This window comes from Capricornis sumatraensis, chromosome 23, assembly GCF_032405125.1.
Source record: "Capricornis sumatraensis isolate serow.1 chromosome 23, serow.2, whole genome shotgun sequence".
Taxonomy (NCBI): Eukaryota; Metazoa; Chordata; class Mammalia; order Artiodactyla; family Bovidae; genus Capricornis; species Capricornis sumatraensis.
Genome location: NC_091091.1, coordinates 11,955,375 through 11,971,483, shown reverse-complemented (window position 1 = coordinate 11,971,483; position 16,109 = coordinate 11,955,375). Strand labels below are relative to the sequence as shown.

General features: G+C 40.6%; 1 protein-coding gene across 1 annotated transcript; it reads right to left on the bottom strand.

The window, feature by feature from the left end:
• Positions 1–205: 205 nt before the first annotated feature.
• On the bottom strand, positions 206–10,025 carry IFIT5 (interferon induced protein with tetratricopeptide repeats 5). The gene is made up of 2 exons (XM_068961336.1): positions 9,914–10,025; positions 206–3,131 (listed from the first exon to the last, which is right to left on the bottom strand). The coding sequence occupies exons 1-2, from the start codon at positions 9,916–9,918 to the stop codon at positions 1,688–1,690; spliced, it is 1,449 nt and encodes a 482-aa protein (XP_068817437.1). The 5' UTR covers positions 9,919–10,025; the 3' UTR covers positions 206–1,687.
• Positions 10,026–16,109: the final 6,084 nt, after the last annotated feature.

Sequence of the window (16,109 nt, the reverse complement as noted above, 5' to 3'; positions counted from 1 at the left end):
TGCTACAAAACAGGCCAAATATTTCTACTGATAGGTTAGGACTTCAGTCCTAAATTACTGAAATACATAAAATCATTCCTTGCCTACTCTTCCTTCTTGAATAAACAAATGAAAACAGCAAAATAAACAAAAACAGCAGGGACATAAGTAAAACAAACACTAAAAAATTTAATTTATGAGATACACTGAAGTATTTAGGTGTGTTTGAATATGCATAGAAAAAATATCTGGAGGGATACATATCAGATTATTAACAGTTTACCTTGGGCATGTGGAATTGGGATAGGGTGAAGGCAGTGCTCTTATTTTTAAATTCTTACACTTCTGTATTTTGTGAAATTTTACAGTGAGTATTTATTACTTTTATAATAATGAAAACCATAATAGAAATTTAAAAAATAAACATAGTAAGAAAAAGTGAAAAACACACATATATACATTAGTTTTAAGAGCTTCATTGGAGGTACAGAGAATTAAACCATATGGCACATTTCCCCACTAATACTGTGGTGGTAAATATAACTGCGTACTTTTAGCAACATCTCAATTTTAAAAGTCCTCTGGGATAAGAGCCCTTAAGCAGTGACCCTTCAAGGTGAATATTAAAACTGAAAACAGGGTTTAACTGTTTCTAGAGGATCTATAGGAAAACATGTCAATCTGAAAACTTCAGACAAAACGAAAAGCTTCACAGAAGTAACTCTGGAATACTAAAACAGCTAACCAAAGGCCAGAAATGACCCAGTTCAGACCCAAAACTAAATCACTGAAATCTTGGTAATCTAGGGAAACAGGTTAGGGGTATCTATTTTACCCATTTGTTTATTATTTCTCCCAAATTTTCAATTGGTCTGCTTTTTAATCTCAATGATTTTACCCTAAAAATACTGCAATTTTAATGGGAAGGAATTAAATTAGTTCCATCTAATTAGCTTTAGGTTTATTCTTCCAGTTAAAACAACTAGAAAAAACTGAGACTAATGATTTTCCCATCCTTGTTTTTTTCTCATCACTATTTCTAGCCACTTAATGAACATTCTGGGAGTTAATACTTTGGATTTCTCATGAGTCCCTGAAGTTCTGTATTTGGGAAGATATTTTCTCTCATGTTCTAATTTTTCCTCCTTTTATTGAAGTCATCAGGGATGACAAACTTATTATTATAAACTTTTTTTCTTCCAACACAGAGGATTCTTTAGATAACTATCAGGCTTGTGGTTAAATATCCTCATCAAAGTCAGAACATCTGTAACTTGGAAGTTTCCATCTTTGCAAGCTGCAAGTTAAGTGCTTAACTGATATAATTTTGCACTCCTGAAAGAGTGCTCATGACTTAGGTGTCAAAAGCTTGTGTAGGATTAAACTTAAGGCATAAATAATATGGAAATTTTGACAAAACTTAATCAGAAATTATTATAAATAGCACAGATAAAGGATATAAAGTCATAATGACCATATGATTTTTAAAAGCTACAACAGCTGAAATTTTGCTGTTTCTCAATGGAAAATTTTTTTAAAAACAAAAGATTCATCATAATGTATATAAAGTATTTAGCATGATGCCAGGTACACAGTAACCATTCAATAAAAGTTAGGTATAAATGAACAATGGATTAAAGCAATAAACAAAAATATAAGAACCCAAAAAGGAGAGAAAAGCTTAGAACTAATTTCCTAGAGTGTGTACTTAAATGGAAAGTCGAAGCTCACAGAGAGCAGTGAGAAATTCTGCATTTTCTGGATCTATCTTTTGGGCCCTTTCATAGTACTCAGCTGCTTGCCTCTTTTCTCCCTCTAGCTTGTAAACAAACCCTAGGGCACTTAAACTCTGCACATCCGAAGCATTGTACCCAAGTCTCTTAGTAGCCAGTTTCTTCAGAGCACTTGTCAGTTTAGGACGAAGAGATGACCTGTCTTTGACCTTTAAGGCTTCTAAATAATGGTGGATGGCAGTATTTTCTGATTTACGGTGAAATTCCTGAAAGCGGCCATAGTGGTAGTGGATCTGATGTTTGTGATCATCAGTTATGTTCTCCAGACGAAGAGCTTTCTGGAAAATGTCTTCAGCATTGCTATACTGGCCGCCCTCAGCATACATGTTGGCCAGGTCCGTGTAGGCAAATGCAAACATAGAGTCTCGCTCCACAGCTGCTTTGAAATGAGAAATAGCCGAGGTAATCAGCTCATCAACTTTCAGTTTATCCTTTCCTTTAGGTCTGTTGCGAGTGGCCTTCTTGATTTGGATCATTTGTGCCCTATAGCAAAGTCCCATTTGGTGATGCAAGAAAGAAGAGGTTGGTGTCACCTCCAAGGCCTTTTTCAAAAGTTCTAGAGCTTTGTCCCAGGAATTTTTTCTCCTATAGAATTTGGCTGCATAACGAAGGACATAAGGTTGGGCTGATATCTGGTCCAGGATTTCTTCAATATACTTTTCCCCCTCGGCTTCTGCATGCACATCTTGAAGCTTCAGTGCAAGAAAAACCTTAATGTAGGAATTATCTGGGTTCAGGGTGACAGCTTTCCTCAGGGGGCCCAGAGAAAAGCTTTTTATAGACCCTTCTCTGTCAGAATCATCCAGCCGATACACTGTGATGGCATAGCCGATGTTAAATTCTGGATTGTCTGGTTCTGCTTCCAGAGCCTTCTCAAAAGCGGCTTTAGCCTTTTGGTAATATTTTCCTCCAAATTTCAAGAGTGCCCATCCTTTCTCACAGTCAATCTCTGGACGCTCCAACTTGTAGTTAGAAGGACTAGACAATTTCTTGCAGACGTTCCCTATCTTGTCTATATACTTCTGAGCTTCTTCAAGCTGATCCATGTAATAATAAACCCAGGCATAGTTTCCCCAAGTGACCAGACTTCGTACTTCTTCCTTGTCTGAGTGCTCTCGCTGTATAATTTCTTCTGCTTGTTTCAAGCACTTTAGCGCATCTTCATTTTGGCCCTTTAGGTGTTTCACATACGCCAATAGGTTATAAAGAGTGAGTCTGGATTTTGTGGTAAGAAATTCAAGCTGTTGCCCAATAGTATCTTCTACATCAAACAGATCAATGTCTTCCTTAAGTAAATTCCATGTGAAGTGACATTCTAACTCCAAAAGGATGGTCTTCAAGCAGTCCTTAGGAATTTCACTGTTAAAGATAAAAACACTTTTTAATTTCTGAAGAAATAAAGAAAATAATAAATTTTTAAATCTTAAATATAGTTCTTTGCTTAACAACCTATTTTATCTACTCGATTTCACAGTTAAAGCACTAGGCTTCTGTAAGTTTATACTAGTTTCCTCTGTGTATAGGTATGTTCTAGAAATATTCCATTAAATTCACACTATTTATTGCAAAACCAATTCTGGAGAGAACAGCATTTTCTATTTTACAAGGTATCTATTTCCTTTAGGCAGTCACTAACCCACAAGGAACACCTGTTTTTAGAGAGGGGAATTTAAATTATTTTATTTACTAGCTTTGAAAATTAAGAATAATAGATATATACACAATAAATAACATAAAAATTTCATTTCTGTATTATGAATAGTGAAGGAAAAGAGGAGAAAGTGAAAAATAAGAAAAAGAAAAAGACTGAAGGAGAGAGAGAAGCCACATGAATACATAATTTTTGCAGAGAAAGAAAGGGAACTCCACACAGAAAAAAGGCAGAGTCAGATAGGAACAGGTACACCAAGAGATGGGGAGAAGTATACGTTTGAGAAATAACAAAGATTTAGAGAAAACGTGGAAAAGGTAAAAGGAGGCTTAGCAGGTTTTAATGTTAAGTGCCACATCCTTCTGACCTTTAGGGTTGTGGGCAACAATAAAGACTGTCACCTATTACTGCTCTTACAGTTCACGTCACAAATAGTTGTTAAACTCCCTTTGTGAAGCACAGTGTAATTTCTTCAGGGCCTAGTTTCATCTCTGAAACCAGGAAGATGAAGAGGAAGGAGGGGTTAGGAAATATCTACTCATTACCGGTAGGCTTCTATGTGCAAGATCTTCTGAATAACCCTGGAGGTGTGACTGTGAATAAGACACAGGCCTACTTATTCAGAGCTTATAAGTACACAGCCAATTACAAATCAGCATTCCAATACAGTGGCATGGAAGTGACTCGGGAAAGGCACACAGTCCAGTGTTGTAGACATCTGTGGCTTTCATTTGGCAGAGCAACATCTCCCCCTCCTCTCAATCCATGTGATTTGAGACAGGCTGCCTACACTTCCTCCAGCGTGTGAAGGCACGCAATATTCCAGCCATTCCCTGGCCTCAGTGATTTATTCAGATTTATTCAATTAAAACATAATTTTGCTGAAATGGGGCTTTGCTTGCTGGAACTCTCTCTCTTCCAAAAATTTTAAGCTGGTAGAATATAAGCTGGAGTTGCTGGTGGCCATCTTTCCAAATCCTTGGGACAGCCTGCCTAAGAGAGACTCAAACACAGAGAAAAGCAGAGCTTGGGAATAAAGACAGATTGCTTGTGACGCTTGCTAAATTCCTGAAACCAGGTATTGCCCGGATCACCCTGTCAATCCCTGTCCTACCACCTTTTTAAGGAAATAATCTCTCTTTTCTTAAGCCAGTATGAACTGGACTTCTCCTGTCCGAAGCTGACAAATTCCTGATTGATATACCTAATTTCGTTTGTTTTGCTTATGGCAGTGGTGAGGCAGTCAGGAAAGACTTTCTAAATCTAGTATTGGGCATTATTAAGGGTCACAAGAAATTTACAGAACAAAGCTGCTTAAGGCTTCTCTCCAAGAAGGAAATGTTCTAATTATTGGATGAACAGTATGTGTGTATTTATTTCCCTTTCTGCTGCCCACAGGACTCTTTCTCTTATATGTATGTATGCATATTTGTATAAATGTTTATGAGAACTATAGTAATATTTCTATCAAGAAACACTTATTGATCACCTCATGTCATACATGCCAGGCAATATGCTAGCTGTAGTCGATATAGTAATGAGCAAGATAGAAAAAGGCCTTTTCTTCATGGTAATTCCATTACGGGAGAGGAAGGAACAATAGGGGTTGACAGAAAATAAACATGTAAACAAATCAATGGACAACGTAATTCCAGATTTTAATAAGCGTTAAGAAAAAAACCAGAGTAATGGGATTATGTGGTGGTTTACTTTAATACACTTTTTATTCCCTCACTCTGTGAACTTTTCCTAGGAGAGTACTGTGCTTAGTTGCTCAGAGGTGTCCGCCTTTTTGCGACCCTATGGACTTGTAGCCCGCCAGACTCCTTTATCATGGGGATTCTCCAGCTAAGAATACTGGAGTGGGCTGCCATGCCCTCCTCCAAGGGATCTTCTCAACCCAGGGATCGAACTCAGGCCTCCTGCACTGCAGGCGGATTCCTTACCATCTGGGCCACCAGGGAAGCCCTGGGAAAGTAGAGGGCTTACTTATTCTCACAATTCTGGCCTTGGCTCAAATCTCAGCTCTTCAAAGAAGCTGACCCCTGACCACCATAGGTTAAACTGCATCTCCACCTTGCCTGCCATCCTAAAGTCTCGTCTATCACATTTTCCTGTTCTCCATGGCACTTCTATCAATATTTTCTGCGAGCTGGGGAGGAAGGGGAGCGGGCTTTGAATCAAAGTGAGATTGAGGCTTTAAAATGGATTGGGCTGAGTTTCAGGAACTGGAAAGAAGCTGTCCTAATAGCCAAAAGTGGCCGAAGAGTTAGAGAATTGGATTAATTAACAGAATTAGTAGTAGTGATCAGAAAAATAAAACCACTTCATATTTATAACCTAATAGTATACTTCATGAAATGTTTCCCGATTTTTATAAATACTAAATTTAAACATTAATAGCTTACTTAATAATATATTTAGATATTTAGTAGACATGTTCACTTATATTATTAACTTTATAATTTTTTCTTATTTATCCTCTTTCTTTTATCATCTATGTATACATATAAACACATATATACAGGTCCTACATTTTAGCGATTGCAGGTTCTAGACCAGAGCTTTCCAACCGAACTTCCTGCCAAGATGGAAATGTTCTTATCTGTGCTATACAGTATGGTAACCACTAGCCACATATGACCACTGATCACTTGAAATGGTGGCTAGTAAAACTATGAACTAAATTTTATATTTTATCTACTTTTAGTTAATTTAAATATTATATGACTAGTGGTTATTGTATGTGACAGGACAGTTGAAGACAGTGGGCCTATGGAGCTTAATGTATAAGAAAACCTTAAGCTCAATAGGTTAGACTTCTCCTTTAACTTGAAATTTTCCCTGTTTTATTTAAGGTGAAGAGCTAAATTAAATGGCAAACAGGGATATACCTGAGAAGAAAACTTTATGCATATGACCTAGGTTCACTACAGGTTCAACTCAATAGTACAAATGTTACACATGTAACACACACTTCCAGAATCAGACGAGAGCTCAAAAAAAAAAAAGAAAAAACAGAAAAAACCCAAAACATCCCCCCAAACCATTCACTTGCCACACTACCCAAGCCAGGCAGAGTGCCAAGCAATTTACACAAATTATATTTACTTTTATAACATCTTATTATTTTTACAATTTTATAAATGAGGACTGGGAAATAGAGTAAAAATTACATATCCAAGGCTATGTACTATAAAGTGGCCAAGCACAGGTTCAAAGTTACTTCTGACTAATTCAAACATAAGCTTATGCCTTTTAACCATAATGCTATATGACATCTTTCATATAAAAATTGGTGTTATTGTTAAAGAATGATTTGCTTTAAAATACAGGCTATGTCTAATGTATGTAAAGTTCACTTTGCCTGGGAAGGACTTAAAAGAAAAACATAGAGATTTTAGAGCAGCTTAAAGAGCGGGTAGAGGTTGTGTAACTGCTCATTGAGAAAGACATGCCAGACAGTTAAAAGTCTGGGGATAAGAAAACAATGGTTTCAAACATAAGCCCTCAATCTGAAGTCACAGCATTCTACATTGTTGGAGTTATTTTGAGATGGAGCTCACTAGGACATGCTGTGGAGTGACAGAGAGGATTGATTATTTCAAACAATAAAGGATCTGAGTAGAAATGTGTGAAAACTGATCTGAAGAAAGATTAAAACTCTTAGTTATCAAAGATATAATTATCATCATTATTAGTGTAAGGAAATTAAAACCTCTTTTTTCCCCATAAACCAGTTAAAAGATATAGTACATGCTGATGATTTCCCTAGGCATGTCCTGTATCTCTGCTTTCTCCTGAATTCCAGACTTCTAGTTTTTAGTTTAAATCTTCAATTAGAAGTTCAGTTGGGATCTCAAGTAAATATACTCATTACAGAAATCTGGGTTCCTTGAATCTGTTCATAACCTTAGTTTTCCCCATCTTTTTTTGGTACCTCTTAGTCCCACAGGCCAAATAACCTAGAAGTAATCTCTTGATTCCTCTTCTCTCAACCCCTCATCTAATCCAATGGGAAATTCTGTTAATTCTACCACCCAGATATATCAAATCCATCCACTTTCCTTCCCCCCATTTCCACTGCAATTTTGCTAGTCTAAAAGACTATTTCCTTTAAAAATCTGGTCTCCCAGTTTTTACTCTTAGTCCCCATATAATATTAGTAAACTTCTGAAAATGTAAACCAGGTTATGTCAGTCTCTTGATTTAAAATCTTCCACTAGCTTCGAAACACCCTTAATCTAGCCTCTGCCATGTCTTAAAAGCCTCTAAAGATGCTGGACCTGTGTACCCACCCAACCTTCTCTCCTTTCCTCCTCTTTATTGTGTTTTAGACATACTGACCTTCTTCCTAACTTGAACATATCAAGTTCAAAGACTTTTACACTTGTTTTTACTCTACTTGAAAAGCTCTGTTCCCAAATCCTTGTATGGCTAGCTCCGTCCTTTAACTTGGCTCAAAAATTCCCTATCCAAGAGGCCATCTGTGGCAAAGGTATCTAAAATAATCCCCCCCATTCTTTGTCACTCTCTTAGCCCACTACACTATTTTATTTTCCTTATAGCTCTTACCACCTTCTGAATTATGTTATTTATTCATTCATTTTTGGTTATTTACCCACTTAATTTTGGTTGTCTATTTCCCCCATTTAAATGAGAATAGGGACTTTGTTCTGGTTTGATATTTTTCACCCGTGTGTCCCCAGGATCTATGATTTCAGTATATAAGAGGAGCTCAATAATAAATACTTGCAGAGTGAATGAATGAATGCAGTTATATACTGGTACCTTCTGGCATTTTCAACCCAGAGGCATGAGCCTAGCATTAAAAAAAAAAAGCACCTGAATTTCTGATGAGGGAATTCCTGCTAGTTCTTTCCATCCTGCTACTGGTTCCAAACTTTCTGCCACTTCAGTCTTCCCTATCCTATTTGTTTTTCCATCTTGGCATGCTGTCTGGCTCTCTGTTTACATTTTGAAAGTAGGTTTTGGACTAAGGTCCTAAGGTCCTGACTGGGAAACATGGTATGACTGTCCCTTGGTGGTTCCTTTCTCTGGTGTAAGTGCACCAAAATCATAGGCAAGACATGCCACGCCCTTAATAGCCTGCTCAGATCCACAATATGGGCTTACCAGCCTCTGCCCATCCACAGAGTGAAATGAACATCTGCCTCTGCCCAAGGCGGATGAGGAGGGAGGGCTGCCCAGGGCTTGTCATGTGGCTGAGATCTCCAGGGGACATTCAGTCAGCCATGGAAGTGCCTTGCCTACACTCTATGGAATTTATGCACAACCGGGCACTATGACAAATTTTACTTTTTCAACTCTACTTACTTTTTAAACTTTGTCTCTGGGAAGCTGGGGAGAGAGGCTATTGTGTCTGAAGAGGCAACATTTATCTTTAGGCAATTTTGTGTGTGTGTGGTGGGGAGCTGTTTTATTGTGTTTGTTTTTTTGCCAGGGAGGAGCAGTCTTTCCTTTTCCTTGGTAGACAGTTAGTGCCCAGTGGGGTTCACCCCTCTTCATCCCATCCACCAGACACTCGCAGGGCACCACCGGCCTTTTCCTCCCTATACGTCCCACATCCCTCCTTTCTTACAAAGGCTAGAAGTAAGGCATTTGTTAGACATTTTTAAACATAACAAAAGTCAACATCTGCAAATATGTGAGCTGGGCATTCAGCAACAACCATTTCCACAGTCCTAAGAGATGGATGCCATCACTTTTTACAGACAAGAAACAGCCTCACCGAGTTGAAGAAACTTTGCTTTGGGTCACCCAACTAGTAGGTTGGTCCGAGTCAGGATTTAGAACAAAAGGCTGTAAGGCCTGCAGGAGCCCACCATCTGAACCTCCTCGGGCCTCAGCTTCCTAAATGCAGACCGTTCACCATCCCCGTGCAGGGTAGGGGGACCAGATGAAAAGGGGTCGGCCAAGGAGCCCCACCACAGGCCAGTCTCTGAAACGGAGGAAGCAAGCCCCACAAAACGCGGGATGGGGTGGAGCCGGAACAATGTGTCCACGGTACAAAGGAGGGGGGAGAAGTCAGACCCAAGAATCAAAAAGGCAAAATGGCAGAAGCGGACGCGTGTGACGCGGGGGCTGCGGCCTGCGGGGACCTGCACCGCAGAAGCTCCCGCACCGGCCCGGGGGCGGCGGCGACCGGAGCCGCAGGGAAGTGACAAGTCCCCGGGGCGCCTCGCCCCTGCCCCCCCGCCCCCCGACTCGGCCCGAGAGTCCGATCGCGGATGCCTGGGACGTGCCGGAAGGGTCCACTCGGCCACCCTCCCCGGCAGGCCCACCTTCAGCCGCCCCGGACCCGGACCGGGCTCCCAGGCGGGGAGCGCCCCCAAAGCCGACGCCCGGCGGCCGGGCTCTGGGGCTCGGTAAAGGGCCGCAGCGCTGCCCTGCAAACGGAACACGAGAGAAAGGCGCGTAAAACAAAGGCCACAGGGAGTTGGGGAGGGGGGCGGGGAGAAGCCCTTACCTCATGGTGGCAGGGCTCTGCTGCAGCTCCGGGAGGTGCAGGTCCCTTCGGGCGTTCTCCTCGCCCTCCGCTCCTTTGCGGCTGAGCGGCGGCGCGCGGGCGTGGGCGCGGGCGCGCGGGCGCGCGGGCGAGGTGACCGCAGCGCGAGGCCCGCGCACGAGGGCGGCCGTCTTTGTTAAAGGGCGGACGGGAGCGGGAAAGGGAAACTAGAAAGTGAATCTGATCCCCGACTAGGCGGAGTCCAGCTCCGGGAAACAGAAACTTCTGGAAGAGCTGAGTGGGGGCGCCCCCCGGCCGGGCTGAGGAACCGCTGTGAGAGGTTTGCGCAGCGCGGGGGCGTTCCGGGTGGAATTTGCAGCTGGGCCTTGAGACCTTGGTCTTGGCCGCTCAGCTGCCTTTTTGAGTCCACGTGCCTTAGCTTTTTTGCGGGGTGGTTGTTATTTGTTGGATTTTTTTTTTCCCTTAGCTAAGATGACTGGAGATATTTCAGCGTTATTTTTGTTGGGTGGCACCGATGCGCTTTATAGCTTTGTGCATCCTAGGCTAAAACTCAAGTCTTGACTCAACAAACACAAGTGCAATGCCATGCACTTGTGCCGTGATTTTCACTGGGTAAACCCTAGAGAAATTTGGGGGCCAAAACGTGTATATATTCAAAATTGTGGTAGCTATTCCAGGTTCGCTTTGCAAAGAGGTTTTTACACCCCACTCACAATTCTATGAAAATTCCCTTCCCTTCCATGCCCTTGACAACTGAGCTTCCTATAATAAGGTCCCATAAGGTCCTATAATACTATTATAATAATCCTATAGTAAGGTCCCATCTTTATGATGCGGTTGGCTTCCCCTGGTAGCTTAGATGGTAAAGAATCTGGCTTCAATACAGGAGACCTGGGTTCGTTCCTGGGTAGGGAGGATCCCCAGGCGAAGAGAATGGCAACTCACTGCAGTATTCTTGCCTGGAGAATCCCCATGGACAGAGGAGCCTGGCGGGCTATGGCTATAGTCCATGGGGTCACAAAGAGTCAGCCAAGACTGAGCGACTAACACACACACACCCACAAAGATGGGGTGGTTTGGAACCTAAGCAGAAAATATCAAATGCCCATACACTTTGCTCCCTTCAAATTCAGTCATTCCTTCTTTCAACACGTTTTTTTTTTTTTTTGACTGCACTGGTTCTTAGTTGCAGCATTTAGGATCTTCAGTTGCAGGATGCAAACTCTCAGTTTCAGCATGTGGGATTGAGTTCCCTTACCAAGGATCGAACCCGGGTCCTCTGCATTAGGAGTGCAGAGTCTTAGCCATTGGACTACCAGGGAAGGCCCCTTACTAGGTTTTATTAAACGACTGCTAAGAGCTAGACATTGTTCAAGGCCCTGTCAGTATAGCCTGGAATTAAATCAGACAAGGGACAAGCCCTCCCCCCTTCTCCCCCCTCACACTGTCTGATGCATTTTGTGCCTGATTATGCACAGAGTGGAGATAATTCTCAAACTTTGAGAAAAGTGTTCGTCACAGAGTTTAAAAGGCACAAGTTTATCACTTTTATGCCTTGGCAAAATGCCGTGCTAGGCACTTTGGTTTTCAAATGAATGGACAACAATGTACAGTGTTTGCTATGTGTCTATTAGTTTAAGTAATGCTGACTTTGGCTTTGCAAGAAAAGGGGCCTTATACCTAAAGCCAGTTCTTGCTCCTTCAGAATTAAGTTAAGCGTGGCTAACTCACAGTGTAAGTCCAGAACTGCAGTTAGTTGTGCATTTGTGATTTTGTTACACTTGTTTGTTTGGAGTTAATTTCTAGTGTGAGAGGTGAAGGTAAATAACAGATAGAATATTTTATGTCAGATTGTGCTATGGAGAAAAAGCAGAGAGAGGGTTGGTGTTTTGCTGTTATAAATATATTGGGGAGGAAAGGTTTGAGGTGGGGGAAGAAGTGAGCACTGTGGATATGGGGTCAGGGAAGAGCCTTCCAGACTGGGGGAACAGTAACTGCAAAGGCCTAGGGATGGAAGCATACTTGGCATGCGCAGATGGTGTGGTTGGAGTGGAGAGGGCAGGGAAGAAGTCCTAAGAAATGAGGTTGGGGAGGTAATGTGGCTGTGGTGGGTCTGTAGGCTATGGTAACCTTTAAGTGGGAAACCACATTTTAGAAAAAGTACTGAATGGCTTATTTGGAGGTACAAAGATATGCCCAGAATTTCCTCCTTCCTGAAGATTTACAATATTTAATAGAGCTCTGTTTGAAAAAATTTCCAGTGTGTTGATGGTGTTTTTTTCTTCCTTGTTCCTACTTCTTTCCTTTCTTTTCGCTGTAGCTGGGCCGAGAGATAGTCTTTGGTTATCAAGGTTTGAATGAACAGCAACTAAACAGTAAATGATAAATATCAAAAGAGGAAAAAAATCCTGATTATCAGCTTATATTGTTTAGGATTTCAGATTCAGAAAGACTAAAACGATCTGTAAAAAGTTTAAAGGAATATGCATGATCAGGATTGAGAAGAAGAAAAGACCCAGCTGTTGAGTAGGTGTTGAACATGCTGAATTTATTAGATGGAATTTGAATATCAATATTTTTTTCATAACTTGTCAGATTGGGTAAATTCATGGGAAAATTAGCAGTGTATTGTCTTCTGAATTCTTATCAACCTGTAAAACACAGCAACTGGAGAAAAAGAGAAATAGAACATGAAAAATGGCAACTAATAGAAAGTCTGCTTGGGAAACTGAAAACTTAGTAACTCTTCCGAGGTACAGATCTAAGCCGGAGTTTCTCAACCTTGATGCTATTGACATTTGGGTTGTGGGAAGCTGTGCAGTGCATTTTAGGATGTTTAAGCAGCAATCTTGCACCTATCCACTAGATGTCAGTAGCACGCTGCAGTTATGAAAAACGAAATTAACTCCAGAGATTGCCAAACCCAACTTTTTTTTTTTTGCCTTTGGGGCAAAATCTTCCTCCTTTCTCTTCCCCACAATTGAGAATCATGTAACACCCTCATGTATATACCTAATTTATTTGAATTAGTCTTCACAGCCCAGGCTGCAAGAGATAAAAGATGGACTTTAGGTAGGAGAGGAAAAGTTGAAATTAGATCACAGAAAGTCAAGAGTGGTACTGGAGTTCAGGAAGTGGCCTAGGTGAAAGAGTTGATATCCAGGGCAATGACAGAGAAGGCTTACTCTCTTAAGCACCGGCTCCAAAGTAGAGGTGGCTGGGTCTGACTGGGGGCAAGATCCAGAGCTCTGGACACCGACTGAGGGTGGGAAGTTCAGGCTGGGGCATGCTGCAGGGTGGAGGCTCTTAGCCCCTATGCAGTCCCCGTTCTGGCAGCCTCAGGAGAATGGAGACATTGGTTTCAGGATGGTCCCCAGGTGGGTGGATCCTGTGGTGGTGTGTAGACAGTGGTTATCAAGGACCTAGACTGGGGCACTTACAATAGTAGTGAATGGCCTGAGCTAAGGTTTGGCCTGATTTAGGGTACATGAGAGACATTCCCTGGGCACTCAGGGAATTCTAAATAAGGACAGTGAATGACTGAGGTTCTGTCAGTCATTTACATGGGAGTAACAAGCTCCTAAAATTCAGCTGTTAATTTCAAGACTTCTTGGTAATGCCTGGAGATACTCATTTGTAAATTCGGCAATAGTATTTTCGATACCAGAGAGCATCTCTTTTCCTGGATTCACTGCTTGCTTTTCTCTGCAGACGTCCAGGCTGTCCCACATTTTAGTTTTACTGAACTCCCCAAGGGGCAGAGATGTCTTCCAGAGTTGGGAAAGATGGGAGAGCGAGATGATTGTTAGGTTGTTAAACACAATAAGTAAATGTGATCTTTGAAGCTTGTCAAACACATATCACACAAACACACTGCATAATCCAGAGATTTATTTTGCCTTAAAGAGCTCTGCTTTCTGGGTACAGATGATATGTAACAATATTGGGGAAGAGTTACCTAATCAAAAATTGACACTTATCCGATAACTGTTTGATTTTCATATTTCTGACCTAGGGGAGTTGGCAGCGGGTGGACTTATTTCAGTTCCTTTGGAGCCTCCTTCCTCAAACACAAGCACTTTGAGTCGTGTTTCTGTTAATAAACCTCTTGTTTTAGTGATACGGAAATTGTGAAGATGGCTTCTGTGTAACGCTCATGCCTGCTCCTGATACAGACCTTACTCACTTCAGTTCTTATAGAATTTCAGTAATAATTTCCTATAGAAATCCAAAGCCTTGTTCGGTATTTCTGTGAATTCCTTGGGGACTTGTCTTTTCTGTGGATTTAGGGTTCCCACCAGGAAATACAGGCAGCCTCTAGAATGTGGAAAAGGTACCAAAAGAATTGTCTCCTAGGGCCTCCAGAAGGGATTTGGATGTGCCAACACCTTCATTTCAGGCCAGTGAAACCCATTTCAGGCTTCTAACCTCTAAAACTGTAAGATAATAAATGAGTGTGATTTTAAGCCACCCAGTTCATGGTAATTTATTAGCCACAATAGGAAACGCATACATCTTCCCCCCAAACACGTACAAGAATGAAAAAACAATGACATTGTTTCCTTAATTTTCCTTTTAAAAATGTTATTTGTTGGGCATTTAATAACATGTTCTAAAATGTTTTAATAAAATGTTATAATCAAAGGGGATTGCTACAGATGGTCTCTCAGACTCTTTAACATCCTTTTCCTATTTATCCATCTAACTAAATCTGTGCTAGCAAGTGACTGAATCAATAGTGCTTCAAACAAAATGGCACAAAGCAACAGAAATTGTTTGGAACAACGAATTAAATTTCAAACATCTTCATGGAGAAAATTGACCTTTAATTGACTATGTACTTGTTTTCCTGTCTGTCTCTCTCACTAGCTGCTTGAGGTTTGGGGGGAAATGTCTGCTTTGTTCACTGAGGGGTAGCAGAATATGCCATCCCCAAATATGCCACCTTGCCATAAGGATTATTTTGAGCTGAAGGCAGTTGAAAAGAAGCAGATAGAAGAAGAGCTCTCTATTCTCCCCCATCTGCCTGAAAAATAATGTCTCTCCTCTCTCTACCAGGAAGGACAGAAGTTAATCACCTGAGACAGCCCTAGTCCCTAAACAGCCCAGAGACACTGACAGAAAGATATATGTAACACACCTTGTAAGCAAACTCTTACCTTCTATTAGTTTCCCCCAGATATTTGCCTTCATACAATTTGCTCCTTAGAAATTTGAAGTTCTTTGCCTTTGCCTTATCATTTCTCTAAAAATGTATCATTTGGTTGTTAGGATGCTATATAAGCCCACCTTCTGGTCACCGCTTTGAGTTACTCATCACTGGGTACTCAGGTGTATGCCTGATGCATGTGTTAATACACTTGTTTTTCTCTTGTTAATCTGTCTTTTGTCAGTTTAATTTAAGGCTCTAGCCAATGAACCTAAGATGGGTAGAGGTGAAAGAACCTTCCCTTCGCTCCTTCACCCTAGTACTTTTGATATCTAGCACTGAAAGCTATTTATTGATAAAATGAATGAATTGAACATTTTATTTTATGTAAGTCCAGTGTTTGGTGGTTTTTTTTTTTGCTTTAAATCTACTCAACAAACTACTATTTTTTTCTCCTTTTTTCCCTACTGTATAACATTCACAGAGAAATGGTTCTTTCTCTTCTGTCTCTCTCACATATAGAGGCATGTATGTTCTGTTTGACTATTTTCTTTTTAAAAAAAAAGACAATTCACGGTACACATTTTATTTAGTTTTAATGAGTGGGATCGCTTTTCTACTTGAGCCAATTTTTTAACCAAAGCAAAATAACCTAAGTAATACAAAGTGTTAAAGTACAGCATAAAGATACAAAAACAGACATACTAATTCTAATTAGGAATGTAATTATGATACTACATTTTTTATAATACACTACTAAGTTTAGGAAATCACACAAACATAGATCAGTGATTTGAATGAAAAGCATAAATTTGTAGCAAAGCATTGTAGTTACAAAAAAATATTACCAAAAAAGGCACAAAATTAATGTTTATTCTATCTTTATGTCATATTCCTAGATTCTTCACCAATGTTACATGAGAAAGAAAAACTAAAGCAAAACACGTGAAAAACTGAAATCAGAGCCACTAATGTTATCAAATAGGGAAACGAATAAAATCTAGCAGCCATCAGCAAGAGTACAGCACAGAGAATGCTGTAAAAAGA